Genomic DNA, 15,980 nt, shown 5'->3' on the forward strand with positions numbered 1-15,980 from the left:
ATATCAAACCTTTTGGTAGCCAAATGCCATGCCCTATGATGATAATCAGACAGTAGCATTTCCAGCAACTTCATACCTTGACAGAAAAAGGAAAAGACCATGTACCCGCCCAGAGTTGCCCTGGTCACAGCGGCAAGTAGTGGTCTCGGCGCTGCCATCGCTCGCATGCTAGCCATCGACCTAGGAATGCACGTGGTGATCAACTTCAACAGCAACGAATCACGCGCCAACGAACTAGTTCAAAAGCTCCAAGCCGAGTGCGATAGAAAGCATGCAGGGTCAAACATCAGGATACAGGCCATTCAAGCGGATACATGCGACAAGCTGCAGGTCAAATCGCTTGTCGACGAGGCAGCGTCGAGGTATTGCGGTCGTCTGGATGTTGTGATATCGAATGTTGGGTGGACAAAAATGCGTCAATTCTCAGACATCGACGATAATATTGACGAGGATGACTGGGATCGCTGCTACGTTGCCAATGTCAAGAGTCATCTTTGGCTCTTTCACGCGGCGAAACGGTATCTTGAGGAAAGCAACCAGCGAGAAGCTGGAGTGCCCGTTTTTGTGTCTACAGCTAGTTTAGCTGGAGTGATCCCCAGCGGAAGTAGCGTGGTATGTTCTTCTGATCCCAGGAAGAGTTCTCATTCACTGACTGCCACCGTGTAGCCGTACGCAGTCACAAAAGCCGCCCAGATTCACCTCGGCAAATGCCTTGCCAAGATAGCTGCGCCGTCAATCAGGGTGAACACCATCTCACCAGGCATATTACTCACGGTACGTGAAATCCTTTTAGTGATTACAGAGCCCAATCTCATTTTTACATAGGAATGGGGTCTTTCGTTTCCAGCAGAGCGACTTGAAGCCGCTCGCAACACGAATAAGTTGGGTCGTTTTGCCACGGTTGAAGACGTCGCAGAGCAAGTCAAAGCTTTTGTAGTGTCGAAGTCAGTGACTGGACAGAATGGGGTTATCGATGCCGGTTTCGGTCTGTGATAGAACATGCAATTGCTTCTAGGGGTAGACATAGCTGTAAAGCCGTGAAGAGATACTGGTAATCGTTTTATTTATCAAGCGTATAAAGCGGTATTCTATTTCTTACACAGTCACTTTTATGATATATATAATTCTTATTAGTTTTCTTCTATTATCTAAATATTTACTCAAGATATACTGGTGTTTTTATTATTATTTTATTAGTCTCAGGTCTTGCTTGTCGTTTAGCATACAACCGCGCTGATTTTACTCGTCTCCCCAGCGCTGGTTAAAAAAAAAGTATAGGGTAGGGCCCCCCTCCCATGGCGCAGGTCGATTGGTACTCAGACACTTTCTTGCTCGCCGGGGTCTGGTCCAACCAAATTTCCTCGCCCGCGTTTCCGAGTCCCACCCCCGCAAAGCCGATCCAACAGTGTGGCTACTCTTTACGGAGGAGACCGGGGAGCAGACCGGAGCGCAAGCCAGTGGGACAGGAGAAAATTCCAGTAATGCTCAATATCATGGATATAAGTGCTGAGCTGACTTGATGAGAAGAAAGAAAGAATACTCATAAAATTATCCTTTTACATCAACAGCATCAGCAACACGAAGTTAGACTTTCTCCATCATGGCTCGAACACATCTCAAGCGCCCCTCGTCCGCCAACTCAACAAGTAAAGCCACCAATGGCTCACTGCCTGATGTCCCCAGGATAGTCAAGGATGTAATCGATAGCGTCCGGCGAGAAGGCGATGTCGCTGTACAGCGTTACAGCGAGCAATTTGACAAATGGTCTCCTCCAAGCTTCAAGCTTTCCAAGGAGGACATCGACCAAGTCATGGCCCGAGTCCCGGAGCAGGTCATCAATGATATCAAGACTGTTCAGTCCAACGTCCGCAAGTTTGCAGAGGCCCAGTTGAACTCAATCAAAGAGTTTGAGATCGAGATGGCTCCTGGTGTATTTCTTGGTCAAAAGAACAATCCAATTGACTCAGTTGGAGCGTCAGTACCCGATATCTCAGGATGACAATTTATGATGTACTGACAGCTGTCTAGATACATCCCAGGAGGCCGGTACCCCCTATTAGCCTCCGCGCACATGACCATCTTGACAGCCAAAGTTGCAGGCGTCAGAAATGTAGTAGCCTGTACGCCCCCTGCAGCCGGTGAAATTCCCCTGGCCACAGTCGCTGCCATGCATCTCGCAGGCGCAGATGAGATCTTCATCCTCGGTGGTATTCAAGCCGTTGCAGCAATGGCGATCGGCACGGAAACTGTGCCCAAGGTTGATTTCATCGCAGGTCCAGGGAATGCCTTTGTTGCCGAGGCGAAAAGGCAGTTGTTTGGTCAGATTGGAATCGACCTCTTCGCCGGGCCGACGGAAGTTTTGATCGTAGCGGATGAAACAGCAGATCCTTACATGATCGCGACTGATCTTCTTTCTCAGGCTGAGCATGGGCCGGATACACCTGCTGTCTTGATCTGCACCTCTGCTGAAGTGGCAAAGAGTGCCATAAAGTACTGCGATGATCAACTGACTACGCTGAAGACAGCAGCGGTAGCTAGTGTCTCTTGGCGTGACTACGGAGAGGTTATCCTCGCTGATACGGTTGATGAAGCCTATCAGATTGCCGACGAGTTTGCTTCTGAGCATGTACAAATTCTCACTGCGAACCCCAGAGAGGCGCTTACCAAGATGCAACACTACGGAGCCTTGTTTCTGGGCCCAATGACCTGCGTTTCTTTTGGTGACAAGGTAAGAAGTCATGAATCTCAATGAACATTACCCGATGCTAACATTGTTGTGCACAGTGTATCGGCACGAATCACGTTCTGCCTACAAAGCACGCGGCGAGGTACACTGGCGGTTTGTGGGTAGGAAAGTTCCTCCGCACAGTGACTTATCAGGAAGTCAAGTCTGCTCAGGCAAGTGGTGGACTTGGTCAGCTCTGTGGAAGGGCTGCGCGGGTAGAACTCTTTGAGGGCCACGCGAGATCTGGAGACATTCGGGCACATCGATATATCGGGGACAAGTTTGAGTGGATAAAGCAGTAGTTAGACCCTTAAACTAGAATCATGTACTACCCCTGGCTTTCTGAAATTTGTCTTGTGGCATCGTGCACTGTAGCTATATTTGCGTGGTATTGTAACCAGAGAAGGTTTTGTTCCTCGGGACCACTCTACGCCCTCCACATCCGAGGTTAACTTTAAGCTTTTTTAGAGGACTTTGTCACGGTACACGCAGTGCTTAAAAGTCGGCCATCGAATCTCATGCAAGTCTCACAACTGAACTCACTGTTATCATCCTTTTTCAGTCTACGCTAAGCACACCGCGCCTAATTACTCATACAGCCAATATGGATAGCAAAGCACCTGCAGACAACGCAAGAAAGGACCTCAGGCCGATCAAGCGATTTGTCACCACCCATACACCCGAGGGAACCACTACCTTCTCGAACGCCTTATCTGAGGACGCTCCCTTTCAAACCCTCCCAGACAATGTCGATTTTGCTCTCTGCTATGCAACCGACCAATTCCCGGTCAACCTCAATGATGAAACAGATATTGATACCTATCGGCACTACACTGAAAACCTTCCTGGAATCACTCTACCCACGGGAACAGTCCTTCGCGTCGTGGATATACCTCCTGGCGCGATATCGCCTATGCATCGCACCATCAGCTTGGATTATGGAGTCGTCTTGGAAGGGGAGATCGACTTGATCCTTGACTCTGGTGAGAAGCGAGTCATGAAAAGAGGTGATATCTCAGTCCAGCGGGGGACCAATCATGCTTGGAAGAATAGAAGTGAGGAATCATGGGCACGAATGCTGTATGTTTTGCAGCCGGCTACAAGCCTGAGAGTTGCCGGTCAGGAACTTCACGATAACTCGATGCATACTATTCCTGGGTATGAGGAAGAGGGGGGCAAGAACTAGCGGGTCTACATGAGACCCAAGCGTATGAGCTTTTATGTTAGATTCAACATTGTTGCGTAGACGCATCTCAAATCATACATTGGTTTGCTATCATCTTAAATTGTACCAGAAAAGCCAGTGCAACTTCAACTCCAAGTGACTGATGTCGGTAAAGGTGATCGAGGATTACCGACGTGAGAATCTGCCACAGCCGTGCTCTTCTGTAGGTGAGGCTGGTGGACTTGAGCAGCGCCGATGCGGAGGCGACGTGGCGTTCCCAACGCACTCAATGCCCCCCACATCGGCTTCCCCTACACGTCAATTTCGGCTCGGCCCAGTTTGTCCAAAAGCTGCTCAAGGTTCTCGACCAAAGGCGGCACAGCCTCAACATGAGAAAAATTAGCACTCAAAATGCCGAGAACGTAGTTCACAACCGCCTCCCGGTCCATCAGCCGAATGGGAGAATTGCCATGTTGAAGTGCACTTGGTTGTATGACTGCTACCGAAGGCACCCCTCGGCTGATGAACCTCTGCACGAGTGGAGTTTCCGGCCCGTTCAAACAAACCGTCTCGTCATCGCTAAGAACGGAGTCATTCTTATTTGTTCCCTTAACCTGCGACACCACCGCATAGGCCCAAAGGGTAAGATTCGCTTGATATAGTGCAATAGTGTAAAAGCCCCGAAGACGACCGGGCTCGAACATCTCTGCTGCTCTTATAATCTGGCCCGCGTACCAAATCGCTTTCCGTGACTCAGGGCTGTTGGTCCAGTCTAAGAGCACTGACAGAGCGTTCCGGGCATCACTTTGGTGTCCCTTGCCCGCAAACAGCTCAACCTCCTCAAAAGGGATGTATAAGTGCATATACACAAGATGGTACATCATGGTTACCGGACCATCATGCCAGCTCGCCTCATCCCCCATCATGTTGACGCGAAAGCGATGCAATATCTGGAGGATTTCTTGCTGGCGAAGAGTCAATGCTGGGTCCGAGTGTCTTGGCTTGTCTAGCACGGCAATACTTTGTAGACATTGCCAAACCATTCCCCAGATGCCCGAAATGACGACAAGTTGACAGAATGAACCATCGTAGCTGCTATCGATTTCTGCGGCGTTGCGGAAGTAGTCATATAGTGTAAGTCTCGTCGGTTGGCGCTGCTGCTTTAGGTATATAGCTTTCCATGCTTCTGCATCCTTGGCAAGCCAGAGATCATTAGACTCGGGCAAAGGCGTCTTGAGCTCCGAGAAGGATATTAGGGGACATGTCGACATGGCAATACTGACTTGAGTATCCATGATGAAGCAATGATAAGTGAGTCTATTGTAATTCTCTTGCTCCACCCAGGTGAGCCACTTATTCTGTAAGGTCTCGCCTGCGTCTTCTGGCAATGGGGGATCAGCGGGAGTGTAGGTCTTGCTGAACCTTCTACCACGTCGTAGCATCTGTGATCGAATTAGCACACTCGATGATAAAATGATCCTGAGACACGTTGATCGGAAAGGACTGCATACTGTGAAGGGCATTTGGCGGTGGCTTTCTGCAATCTCCATCTTCCTCTTGATACCACTCCACAGCCCCAACTCAATATCCAGAATAAACGCTTGAAGAGCCCAAAGAGCTCTAGTCATAGAATTCGCTCTTTCAAACATCACAGGCAACGCCAAACGAGCTACCTCATGGAGAGCAAAACCGAGGGAATGCAAGATCTTAGAGTCAGCAAACATTGTACCCATGTTGACGATGGTGAGAATAAGCTCTGCGCCCTGTTGGTTTGGCTCGAACGAAGGGCCATGTATCCAAGAGTCAGCCTGGACACGGTGGTGAGAGAAGAAGCTCTCGATGAGCTTAGATAGAATCTCAGAGTGAGGGAATGCTCTAATGATAGCGAGTTTGCTTTCTGGCTTGCAAGCGTTCAAGGTTAATAGCAGCATTTGGTCTCTCAGACCAACTGAGAGTGGTTTGAACAGCTGACTGCTTACTTCCAAGCTGTGAAGCTGGATGGCGTCCTGAGGGCTGTCGCCGAGGACTGATAGAGCCTTTATGTTGGAGTTTAGGTGGTCATTTTGTGAAGGCTCCCACATTCCAAGTGCCGATTCCTTATATGCCACATGGCCTAGCACAGCTGGACGTACTGGGTTTGGCGGTTGGATATCAGGATTGATGGGCAAGGATGCTTTTGGTTCCAGCAGGATTCCGTTGTAGTAAAAGGATGGGCTGCAGGGCAAGTCCCAAAGATCCATGGCGACATCGTCGAATCGGGTATCACCATCGACCCGGAAGTCCAGAAGACCGTGAGGCGGAAGCGGATTGTAAAGATGATTGATGCTGGTTAGATCGGCTTGATCGATTGGGCGGCTCTCCTGTCCTTCCACGGGTGTCATGACGCCTTTGAGGAATTTGGAGAAGTCATCTTCTGACAGGGTAAGATGACTCGGTTCCAAGACAGGTATCGATAGTTCTTGATCTTCTTAGATTAGCAACCAGCTTGCAACCCGAGAATCCTACGGCCTTCTCACCTATTGTAGACTGAATGCTTGTTTCCGGCGACGTTTTGTCTCCTGTTTCCGTGAATCGAGTATCTCGCTCACAAGGAATTCCCTTTGCCACACAACGTCTGCAGGAAGCATCTTCGTCACACTTAAGCTTGGAACCCGCACAAGCTTTACACGCCTGAGAAACACGTGGCGCAGCATTGGACATGCGCTTGCATCGCTTCACGCCAGATTCTGCGCCATTATGTGCAAGCACATGACGTTTGAGAATGTCTCTAATCAAATAATGAGTAAATGCCGACTTGTTAGTGGGATCAATTGTTACATACTGGCGCCCAAAGGCTTTGTCGCAAACATGACAGCGAAAAGGTTTATCTTGCGCATCTAGAGTGGGGGTGAGTAAACAGGAAGACGAGAATGTTGCACTGCTGCCACTGACGAGATCGGATATGACGGGTCAAGTGGTCCACGCGCCCGAAGGAGCGTTGACAGTAGGAGCATTGGAAGGGGTTTGTTTGGGGAGACGACAGACGTCTCTTTGCCGTGGACGGAGCGCTCATATCGTTCGGGACTTCCAGAGCAGGAGTGACAAGAGGATCATTGTCACAGAGGATGGTCGTGATGGATGTTGATGGCCTGGCTGGAACTGGTCTATGAGGCATGACCTGCGCCAAAACGCTAGACTAGGGTGAACTGAGGCTAGTGCTGTGGATTTTGAGTTGATCGGGATGTGGGCGACGCGGGGAAAAGACGCTAACTTAAGTTAGTGCACAGATCGTCTTTTCTGAGGGCCTAGGGTAGGCACAACATTGGTCGTCTCCTCGAGATGCATAAAGATGCGACGAAGCTAGACCTGCCAGAGAGCTGGCAAAGAACAAGTATCGGTTGTCTTTAATTTCTACAGTAACTGCACTTCATTCTCGCTCGGGGAATATAAAAGTAATGGTGAAATCACTCTATTGTAGGCTGCTGTATCCGTAGGTGACGTTAAGCCAGACCTGGTGAGACGCTAATCCCCAGAGAAAAGGAGCTCATCCATGTAATTAATGCTTAAGAACTTGTTGTTTCTGGAAGTGCAGCTGAATAGATAGTACTACTGATTATTATACTTCATCATACCAGGCTCATATGACATTTCTAGTCTGCCCAACAGGTATCTACTCGCCCACTTCACGATCCACATTCCAGTGAACAAACTTCTCAATGTAGCCCCAGTTCCACGTAGCGTGGCGGATCCTTCGGCCCCAAATATAGATAGGTACCCAGCACAAAATAACCGCTCCCGAGATTCCAGCCATGGCACCAAATGCATTAGCATATCCGCTGATATCAATCCAAGGATTAGTGTAGAAAGAGAGGAGAAATCCGAAAGCAGCTACATCGCGTCAGCTTCATGGACCAGGTCAGGATACAGTAGAGTAGACTTACACTTGAACGCTAGTTGCGTGACTGCCAACTCTCCTGCAACGGGACGGTAGCTGTCGATTGTGTAGACCAAGCTGACGTTGGTAGCTTGAACGATTGCCATGTTCACTTTCGACTCCAGTTAGCTTTTAGAACTCCGTGAGAGAGTTTAGCGTAGACTTACAAAGACCTAGACCAATGGTGGGGACAATCCAGTGCCAGCTACGATCGATGCCTACGCCATACAGGACCAGAGACAGCGGCGCGATGACAAGCGAGATGAGAATAGCAGGCAGTCGCATCTCCGGCTCTCGAATGCCACCATTCTTCCGAGTCAGTCGATCCGCCACCTTGTCACTAAAGTAACCTCCAAAGAATGTCCCAGCACCGGCGCCGATGGGACACGAAATGAAGCATAAGCCAGCCTGCCACGGCTTGAAGCCATACGTGGCAGAAAAAGCTACAGCAAAGTTGGAGCTGATGGCAACGAGGAAGCCGATGGTCACCGACATGACGAGGGTAGCCCAAAGCACTAGTGGAAGGGTGAGGAGAACGACAGGCCGGAACAATAGCTTGAGTATGGACTCCTTGGTGTGTGTGCCGCTGTACAGGGACAGATTTTGAACGAATGTGCGCTTTGGGGGTGGAGAATAAGATACATGTCCGGATGTTGAAGCTTCTTCAAACTGTACCTTTTCAAGATCCTGATCATGGTCCTTGCAATTGGAATCAATATGCGTGTGTGTTCCTTCTGTAGTTTCTTGGCGGTTGTAGACGGTCTCAGGGAACGTCAAGATGATCAGAATGGTACACACTCCAATCAAAGCGACCGATACCCAGTAAATATACCGCCAGCTCAGATTGATGGTGATGAGTCCAGCAACAATAATTCCAACACCTACACCAGCGGACAGCGCAGTGGTGTATATCCTATTCATGTGGTTAGCGGAGGTAAATTGGGCATTCAAACGGTCACTCACGCCATAGCGGCACCTCTCTCGTGCAAGAAGAACAGGTCCGAGATAGTCAGCGGAGCCAAGCATTCAGCGACGCCTGACGCAAAACCCATGAGGATGCGCGCAGCCAAAGCACTCCCGTAAGTAGTCGCACCACCAGCCCAAGCAGCGACAGCTGTGTACATTATAAAGGACAGGACATATGTAGGCCGACGGCCGTACTTGGCAACAAAGGGCATCCATATCAGATTTCCCATGCCCTGGAGAAGAGCAGTAGTGGTGAAGAAGTAGGCAATCTTGGAGACTTTGGCGCTGAAATCGGGACCGGGTGGACCAAAGTAGGACTCGGTGATGCTGACGATGGCGACGGAAGGGCCGGCTGCTAAGAAGTTGCTGAAGAAAATGGCGCAGGAGACGAGGACGGCGATGTAGAAACGGTATGGCTTGGACCTGTGCCATGCTTAGCATGCTTCAACAAAAGTGAGGAGATATGCGAGGTGAGGTAGCTTACCAGTTGAGCGGATCATTGGGATCGTTGGTTGGGGTTGGTATGAGGATTATCTCGTTGGTCTCTTCATTGCGCAGTCGCAGACCTCCCAGCATGTCATTACGGACATCAGGCGTGCCTGTGTCGGTCTTGGAAATATTGGGAGACATGGTGTTGATGTGCAAGGGAGCCAGATGACAGATGTTTGATGAACAGCAAGTGCTGACGAATCGCAAGTCTCAGGCAAAAGAGAAAGAATCGACTGGCGAATGCCCTTAAAAAGCGCAGGGACTGAAAGAGGGCATAACGGAATGTATTTAACTTCAGTTATGGCCTGCACAACCCAATAGACACTCACGTCGGTGAGCCTGCACTGAATGTGTCGATGGTTGGAAAGGGGGACAAAAATCTGCTAGCGACGCGCTCTAACGCGGATGAGGGGCGGCTCCACCCAACGCTAGCGTGTCTTCCCCACGGGGTTTTACGCACTGAGATAGATAATGTAGATAGCAAGACTTTCTTTCCGATGCTCCCCCAGAAAACCCCACAAAGTGCAAGGGTACGCGATTGTGTTGGGTTGCAGAATCTCCTTGTGTTTGTCGTCTAAACCGGCTAGAGGGCGGGATAGTGACAGCCCCCTGCCAGGTTAACTAGAAGTGGTTTGGCGGCGACCACAAACCGATCCGATGTGGTCTTGACCCCTCAATCGTCTTCGGCCCCTCCTGTAGTTGTCGACATGGGAAACAGTACATGCAAGTCGTATATCGGGACCATCATTATGGTTCTGCCCGAGAGTACCGAGGTTGAGTCGAGAGGACCCAGCTGCATTATGGGTTGCAGGACATTTAGATAAGACGCAAGCAACGCTCTGTAAGCTTACTACACAATTGAGAATCAGCCAAAAGCTGATGAAAGAATTTGACTCCCAAGCAATCCATAACTGCCTCTACTCATCTGTTCCTAGATTCCCGGCCATTGCGAGAACAGACTAGGACACAATGGCATCCAACGGCGTCTCTCATGCAGTCACTAATGGCCACTCTGCCGCTGCCAAGTCCGATGGACTCAACATCGTCATCATCGGGGCTGGTATAGGTGGTCTCACCGCTGCCATCTTCCTCCGGAGGCAAGGCCATCGAGTCACACTGTTGGAACAGTCTCGCTTTGCCAATGAGGTCGGAGCGGCAATGCACTTGGCACCCAACGCCAATGGAATCCTCCGCCGACTTGGCATCTTTGCAGAGAACATAGGTGCCAATGTCTTTGAACGGGTATGTAGCTCCAAACTTGTTGCGCATCCAGATATTGGAGCCCAAAGGCTCACGATATGACTGCAGATTACAGAATTCAATGCGGCCAATGAAGTTGTCCGTGATGCCGAGCTCGCCGAAGCACACAAGATCTGGCAGCATCCGTGGCACCTGGTCCATCGCGTACGGTTGCATCAAGAGCTCAAACGACTTGCGACATCACCTGAAGGACCTGGCATACCCGCCGTGCTCCGAACATCCAGCCGCGTGGTAGATGTTGAAACAGAAACAGCTACAGTCTTTCTGCAGGACGGTAGTCAAGTCCAGGGCGACTTGGTCGTTGGTGCCGATGGAGTTCATGTAAGTAACGGGGCTTCCAGCCTTCTACGTTGCTGGAACTTCTACTCACTAATATTCCTGATAGTCTCGTTCCCGACACAAAGTTGTTGGGAAAGACTGGAACGCGTACAGTTCAGGCAAGAGTGCATTTAGATTCCTCGTCCCCCGCCAATCTGCTCTCGGCGACCCAGAAACCGCCCATTTCGCACAGCACAACGGCCAGCTCATCATATGGTATGCCGCCGACAGACGTATCGTGATGTATCCATGCGATGATAACAAAACGTTCAACTTTGTCTGCATTCATCCACGAGAAGAGAGCGACCCTGGAAGTAAAGAAGGTATATTCTGGCTGGAGTCTTGACCTGGAACAAATCGTTGACAAATACTGGCTAGATTGGAACAACGAGACCAGCATGTCGGTGTTATTGAGTGCTTATAAGGATTTCGATCCCGCCCTGTTGAAGCTCCTGAGCAAAGCGAGCCCAGATTCCCTCAAGGCATGGGAGCTGCTAGACATGGATGTTCTCCCAACATGGACTGACAAGAGACTCACTCTTCTTGGCGATGCTGCTCATCCCTTTCTCCCTCGTGAGTATATACCTATCACCAATACACATGATACATCAAAAAGTATTAACCCAGTTCTTCAGACCAGGGCCAGGGTGCAGGCGTTGCCATCGAAGACGCTGCCTCACTCGCAGTTGTTCTACCACTCGGTACCTCCCCAGAAGAGGTTCCTGAGCGACTGCGTCTTTACCAAGACTTTCGCTATGACCGGGCGAATCGGATCCAGGAGTTCTCACGCCAGGCAGGAAAGGATAAGCCGGATAAGGACTTTGACAGTCAGTAACCCTTCAACACGCACCCTTGCGTATCATAACTAACTAGTCTATCTAATTAGTGATGGCGTATACCGACTTCAACTTGGGCCACGATGAATGGGACAATTCTACCAACCGATTCAGGAAATGGGACTGGGCTCGGAAACCTCATCTCTACTGGAGAATGCCCGTCTCGTTTGGGCCCTTCCCCGGTCCACGACAGACCTTCACAGGCGAGGCTAGGAATGCCACGAACTCGACATTCACAACAGCCTCGATTAAGTTCAAGACCTCACGAACTCTCTTGCAGAATCTCTTCCCTTCTACTTCTTTCCGATTCAAGAGTCCCGGAACTGTCGCATATGCTAGCTTCTCCCAGACCACGCTCAATAAGATGGAGTGGCTAGGCGGTTCTGGGTACAGGCACATCGGGCTGTACATCCACGGCGTCCAATATGTACAGAAAGACGGCACCGTTCGTGATGGTACATTCCTCCCTATCTTGTGGGAAAGCCTGACAGACCCGATTGTCAGTGGCCGCGAAGAGCTCGGCATGCCGAAGCTGTATTGCTCCGTCGACGTTTGGAGGCGAACAAACAGTTACAGAATCCAGACAGGCTGGCAAGGCGTCAACTTTGGCTCATTCACACTTGAGGGTCTCCGCGAGGTGGATAGTGGCAGCTCTAAGGGTACGATCGGAGGGGAGGATGACGAGGGTATCTTTGCGTACAAGTACATCCCCAAGGTGGGAGATCGCGGCAAAGCAGACGTGGAGCATGCGACCTTTGTGCCCCACGCAGAAGAGGCCAAGGTCGTTCCTAGTAAGGTACTGAAGGTTTTTGCTGCTGAGAAAGCAAGCTTTGAGTTTGATCCTCATGACTGGGAGGCTTTGCCGACACTCCATCACGTCGTCTCGAGGTTGGCAGAAGTGCCTGTTTATGAGATTCTGGGTGGAAAGGTTGTTGAGGGCGTTGGCGTCCCAGATGTGTCGAGTGCTCGAAGAATAGACTAAGTAGCTTTGAGTTTAGAAATGTTATAGTTTAGTGGTGTCGAAGGAATGAAGTAAACTGCAGTTCTCACCATCGCTGATTGGGATATAGCCTATGGCTTCGAGTCCGACGTGTTATTTTCAGCTGATAGATTTGGAAACTGATTTTACATTACGCGCCTCACACGCAATCACCCTAAAGTATCCAAATGCTCTATGAAGTACTCGAATGGATCCGTTTTATGTGCACAGTCTTTGTCTGACATAGATGGTTCATCTCTCACTACCACCGGGATTTATGATTGCAATCTTAAGACAATACGTAGTTGTAACTAATCGATATGAAGTCCTCCGTTCACATGCAAATGTACACCATTGACCCAGCTTGCACGCTCGTCACATAAAAACCCCACAGCAAACGCAATCTCTTCTGGTGTACCCATCCGCTTTCCTACAGGCGTAGCATCGATCGTAGGCTGCAAGATCTGCATGGCTTCCTCACCAGCAGCCAGAAAGCCCTCGGTCTTGGTCGGACCTGGAGACACCGCATTCACCGTGCATCCATACTTGGGAGGAAGTTCCTTCGCCCAGCATTTGGTGAATGAATCCACCATACCCTTGGTACCAGCATAGATGGTCTGAAGTGGAGGAGAACCTCGTGAGCTGGCCGAACAGATGTTGACTATCCGTCCATTTCCTCGCGTCAGGTGCGGAAGGCTACACTGGGTCAGAAGAAAGGTGCTGCGCCCATTGACATTGACCAACAGATCCCAGTCATCCAAGGTCTGCTCCTCCAAGGGTTTATTGACTGCCAGCGCCACGTTGTTGACAACTATGTCTAAGCGGCCAAACTCTTGAACGGTTGCCTCGACCAGCGTCTTGGGGCCTTGAGTTGTGCCCATGTCTGCGCAGACAGCAATGGATCTGGTTGGCAGAGACGCTGCCTTGTCGTTGGCACTGTCTGCTAGTGAAGGGAATGGGTAATTGATGGCGACAGATGCTCCACGAGATGCAAGCTCATGAGCAATGGCAAAGCCTATGCCGCTGTCGCTGCCTGAGACAATGGCTACTTTGCCAGCGAGGGGCTTTTGTGTTGACATGGCTGAGATGGTTGTCCTGGCTTGTGTGAATTTGAAGCGATGAGTTCAACAGTTGGGTTTGGCAAGACTTTGGATTTTAGTGATGACGGATTCGCTCAGCAGCTTAGTCCCCTAAAGATTGAGTTTGCGGTCAGTACCTAACTACAGGTGCCCCCACTACTTTTTCGAGCACTCCGATCGGGTGAGGGGGAGCTCCGGTGAAGCTAAGACAGATCTCACCTCCTCTCGGTATGTGGCCCACTGTGATCGAGAGCATGTCCTGTCCTCAGGGAGCAAGAAAACACGAGACCTAAGTTTAGGGGGGCAAAATAAACTCCACAAAAGGTATCCTAAATTTGTACTAAGTTACCTAAATCTTTTTATCAGTTAGGCTCAAGGCCCCGAGTTTTATTTCCTCCCCTAGCCTGTTCCCCCGCACCCAGCCGATCATCTAATTCTACAGATGGAGCGGTCTCGGCTTTGCAAGCGATTGAATCTTACCCACCAGTTACGTTTTGATCGTATAAGGCGCGCGAGAAAGTCGCATATCCGTACAGTAGATCCCATCCATACAAAGAAGACTACCATACCTGCCAAACTCAATATACCCTACCAGCAACCATGACACAAATTGATGCTCTTGCCCAGGCAAAGTCTCAACTGCCTCCTTCATTTCCCATCATATGGCGAGGCGATGTGAGTTGGGAAAGGGCCAGGGTAGGCCGCGTCTTCAACCACCGCCGCCCATCCAGTCAGCCTCTTGCCGTCGTCGAGGCCACTAGGGAGGATCACATCGTGGAGGCTGTCAGGCTTGCACGCAACCTGGGCGCTCGTGTCTCAGTGCGGTCTGGTGGTCATAGCTGGGCAGCATGGAGTGTGCGTGAGGGTGCCATTCTTATTGACCTGGGCAAGTACCACGAATTCCTTCTAGACGACAGTACCGGAGTGTTACAAGCTTCGCCCAGCATGACTGGGAGGATGGTCAACAAGCTCCTGGGCTTGCGTGGCCGTATGTTCCCCGGTGGCCATTGCCCAGAGGTTGCTCTTGGTGGCTTTCTTCTGCAAGGAGGTATGGGATGGAATTGCAAGGTAATATGACTGAGGGAAGTACAAGAGTATCATGACTGACAATGTAATTTAAGAATTGGGGCTTCGCCTGCGAAAGGCTGGTGGCTCTCGACGTGGTGACGGCCGATGGGGAGAAGCGACACTGTGATAAAACAACCAACGCAGAACTATACTGGGCGGCACGAGGATCAGGTCCAGGTAAGCCTTTCGCTCACTGAGATAGATCGACATTTTTCTGATGCTTTTCTTCTCGCGTTATAGGATTCCCAGCTATTGTTACAAGATTCTACCTCCAAACAATTCCTTCATTCAGTCACATGCGGACATCGGTCTACATATACGAGAAGAAAGACTATGAAGCGGCCTTCTCCTGGGTTATAGATGTTCGTTCCAAGTTTTCCCTCCCGTCTGGTCATCAGTCCACTAACGTAATCCATAGCTTGCTCCTACTTTCGACGAAGGCACTGAGATTGTTGCAATTGGAAGACATATACCAGGCCGACAAGGAGAGCATATACTGATCTCACTTGTCACGTTTAAAAATAGTGACGAAGAGGCTCGGTCCGCACTGCAGCCAGCTCAAGACTCAGCACCACCGGGACACGTTGTTTCGTGGTTTTGCGAGCCAACCTCCATGGCAGAGCAGTACGATGATCAGCACTCTGCCAACCCTGAGGGTCACCGATATGCAGTCGACAACTCTTATATCCGAAATGACGCCGACGTTGTTTCTGTCCTAAAGGAGTCCTTCACATCACTCCCAACAGAGAAGTCTTTTACCCTTTGGTACGCCATGGCCCCCGGCTCACGACGCAGTGCCGAGGATGGCACGCTCGAAGATATGGCGCTCTCGATGCAGACAGATCATTACTTTGCTGCCTATGTCGTTTGGGAAGACCAGGCAGACGACCCCAAATGTCAATCCTGGCTTACCCATATCTTTGATAAGATCAACCGGGACTCGGAAGGATCTTATCTTGGAGATGCTGATTTTCAGAAGCGCTCCACCGCGTTCTGGGGACGGGATCAAGGTAAGAGACTCATGAACATCCGGAGGAAGTGGGACCCTCAGGGTGTCGTAGCTGGCTATCTCAACAAGGGAGACCAAAATGGGGTTGAAGGTTTGGAAAATGTACACAAGTTGTAAGCCGGTCAAGGCGGCGAACAACGAAAGCACTACCCTAAATTAGTTGTTAATATTAT

At 50.2% G+C, this 15,980-nt stretch overlaps 8 protein-coding genes across 8 annotated transcripts; 5 read left to right on the plus strand and 3 right to left on the minus strand.

Moving 5' to 3' along the window:
* Positions 1 to 99: 99 nt before the first annotated feature.
* Positions 100 to 993, plus strand: FTJAE_7466 (alcohol dehydrogenase; the record flags this gene model as incomplete). Its single annotated transcript, XM_037354186.1, has 3 exons — positions 100 to 612; positions 667 to 774; positions 826 to 993. 3 exons carry the CDS (start codon positions 100 to 102, stop codon positions 991 to 993), a joined length of 789 nt encoding a protein of 262 aa, XP_037205433.1.
* Positions 994 to 1,600: 607 nt separating this feature from the next.
* Positions 1,601 to 3,027, plus strand: FTJAE_7467 (histidinol dehydrogenase; the record flags this gene model as incomplete). Its single annotated transcript, XM_037354187.1, has 3 exons — positions 1,601 to 1,974; positions 2,029 to 2,728; positions 2,785 to 3,027. The coding sequence occupies 3 exons, from the start codon at positions 1,601 to 1,603 to the stop codon at positions 3,025 to 3,027; spliced, it is 1,317 nt and encodes a 438-aa protein (XP_037205434.1).
* Positions 3,028 to 3,329: 302 nt separating this feature from the next.
* FTJAE_7468 (cupin domain protein) lies at positions 3,330 to 3,911 on the plus strand (the record flags this gene model as incomplete). The annotated part of the gene is made up of 1 exon (XM_037354188.1): positions 3,330 to 3,911. One exon carries the CDS (start codon positions 3,330 to 3,332, stop codon positions 3,909 to 3,911), a length of 582 nt encoding a protein of 193 aa, XP_037205435.1.
* Positions 3,912 to 4,201: 290 nt separating this feature from the next.
* FTJAE_7469 (transcription factor Pig1p) lies at positions 4,202 to 6,739 on the minus strand (the record flags this gene model as incomplete). Its single annotated transcript, XM_037354189.1, has 4 exons — positions 4,202 to 5,332; positions 5,402 to 6,354; positions 6,407 to 6,616; positions 6,712 to 6,739. The coding sequence occupies 4 exons, from the start codon at positions 6,737 to 6,739 to the stop codon at positions 4,202 to 4,204; spliced, it is 2,322 nt and encodes a 773-aa protein (XP_037205436.1).
* An 800-nt stretch (positions 6,740 to 7,539) lies between these two features.
* Positions 7,540 to 9,399, minus strand: FTJAE_7470 (HOL1; the record flags this gene model as incomplete). Its single annotated transcript, XM_037354191.1, has 5 exons — positions 7,540 to 7,757; positions 7,811 to 7,915; positions 7,971 to 8,716; positions 8,767 to 9,192; positions 9,254 to 9,399. 5 exons carry the CDS (start codon positions 9,397 to 9,399, stop codon positions 7,540 to 7,542), a joined length of 1,641 nt encoding a protein of 546 aa, XP_037205437.1.
* An 828-nt stretch (positions 9,400 to 10,227) lies between these two features.
* On the plus strand, positions 10,228 to 12,654 carry FTJAE_7471 (salicylate hydroxylase; the record flags this gene model as incomplete). The annotated part of the gene is made up of 6 exons (XM_037354192.1): positions 10,228 to 10,500; positions 10,567 to 10,839; positions 10,904 to 11,159; positions 11,215 to 11,409; positions 11,472 to 11,663; positions 11,723 to 12,654. The coding sequence occupies 6 exons, from the start codon at positions 10,228 to 10,230 to the stop codon at positions 12,652 to 12,654; spliced, it is 2,121 nt and encodes a 706-aa protein (XP_037205438.1).
* Positions 12,655 to 12,962: 308 nt separating this feature from the next.
* FTJAE_7472 (3-oxoacyl-reductase) lies at positions 12,963 to 13,730 on the minus strand (the record flags this gene model as incomplete). Its single annotated transcript, XM_037354193.1, has 1 exon — positions 12,963 to 13,730. The coding sequence occupies one exon, from the start codon at positions 13,728 to 13,730 to the stop codon at positions 12,963 to 12,965; it is 768 nt and encodes a 255-aa protein (XP_037205439.1).
* A 600-nt stretch (positions 13,731 to 14,330) lies between these two features.
* FTJAE_7473 (6-hydroxy-D-nicotine oxidase) lies at positions 14,331 to 15,924 on the plus strand (the record flags this gene model as incomplete). Its single annotated transcript, XM_037354194.1, has 4 exons — positions 14,331 to 14,798; positions 14,852 to 14,975; positions 15,039 to 15,160; positions 15,217 to 15,924. The coding sequence occupies 4 exons, from the start codon at positions 14,331 to 14,333 to the stop codon at positions 15,922 to 15,924; spliced, it is 1,422 nt and encodes a 473-aa protein (XP_037205440.1).
* Between the last annotated feature and the right edge of the window lie 56 nt (positions 15,925 to 15,980).

Source organism: Fusarium tjaetaba (genome assembly GCF_013396195.1).
Source record: "Fusarium tjaetaba strain NRRL 66243 chromosome Unknown NRRL66243_c0000152, whole genome shotgun sequence".
In the NCBI taxonomy this organism is placed as follows: domain Eukaryota; kingdom Fungi; phylum Ascomycota; class Sordariomycetes; order Hypocreales; family Nectriaceae; genus Fusarium; species Fusarium tjaetaba.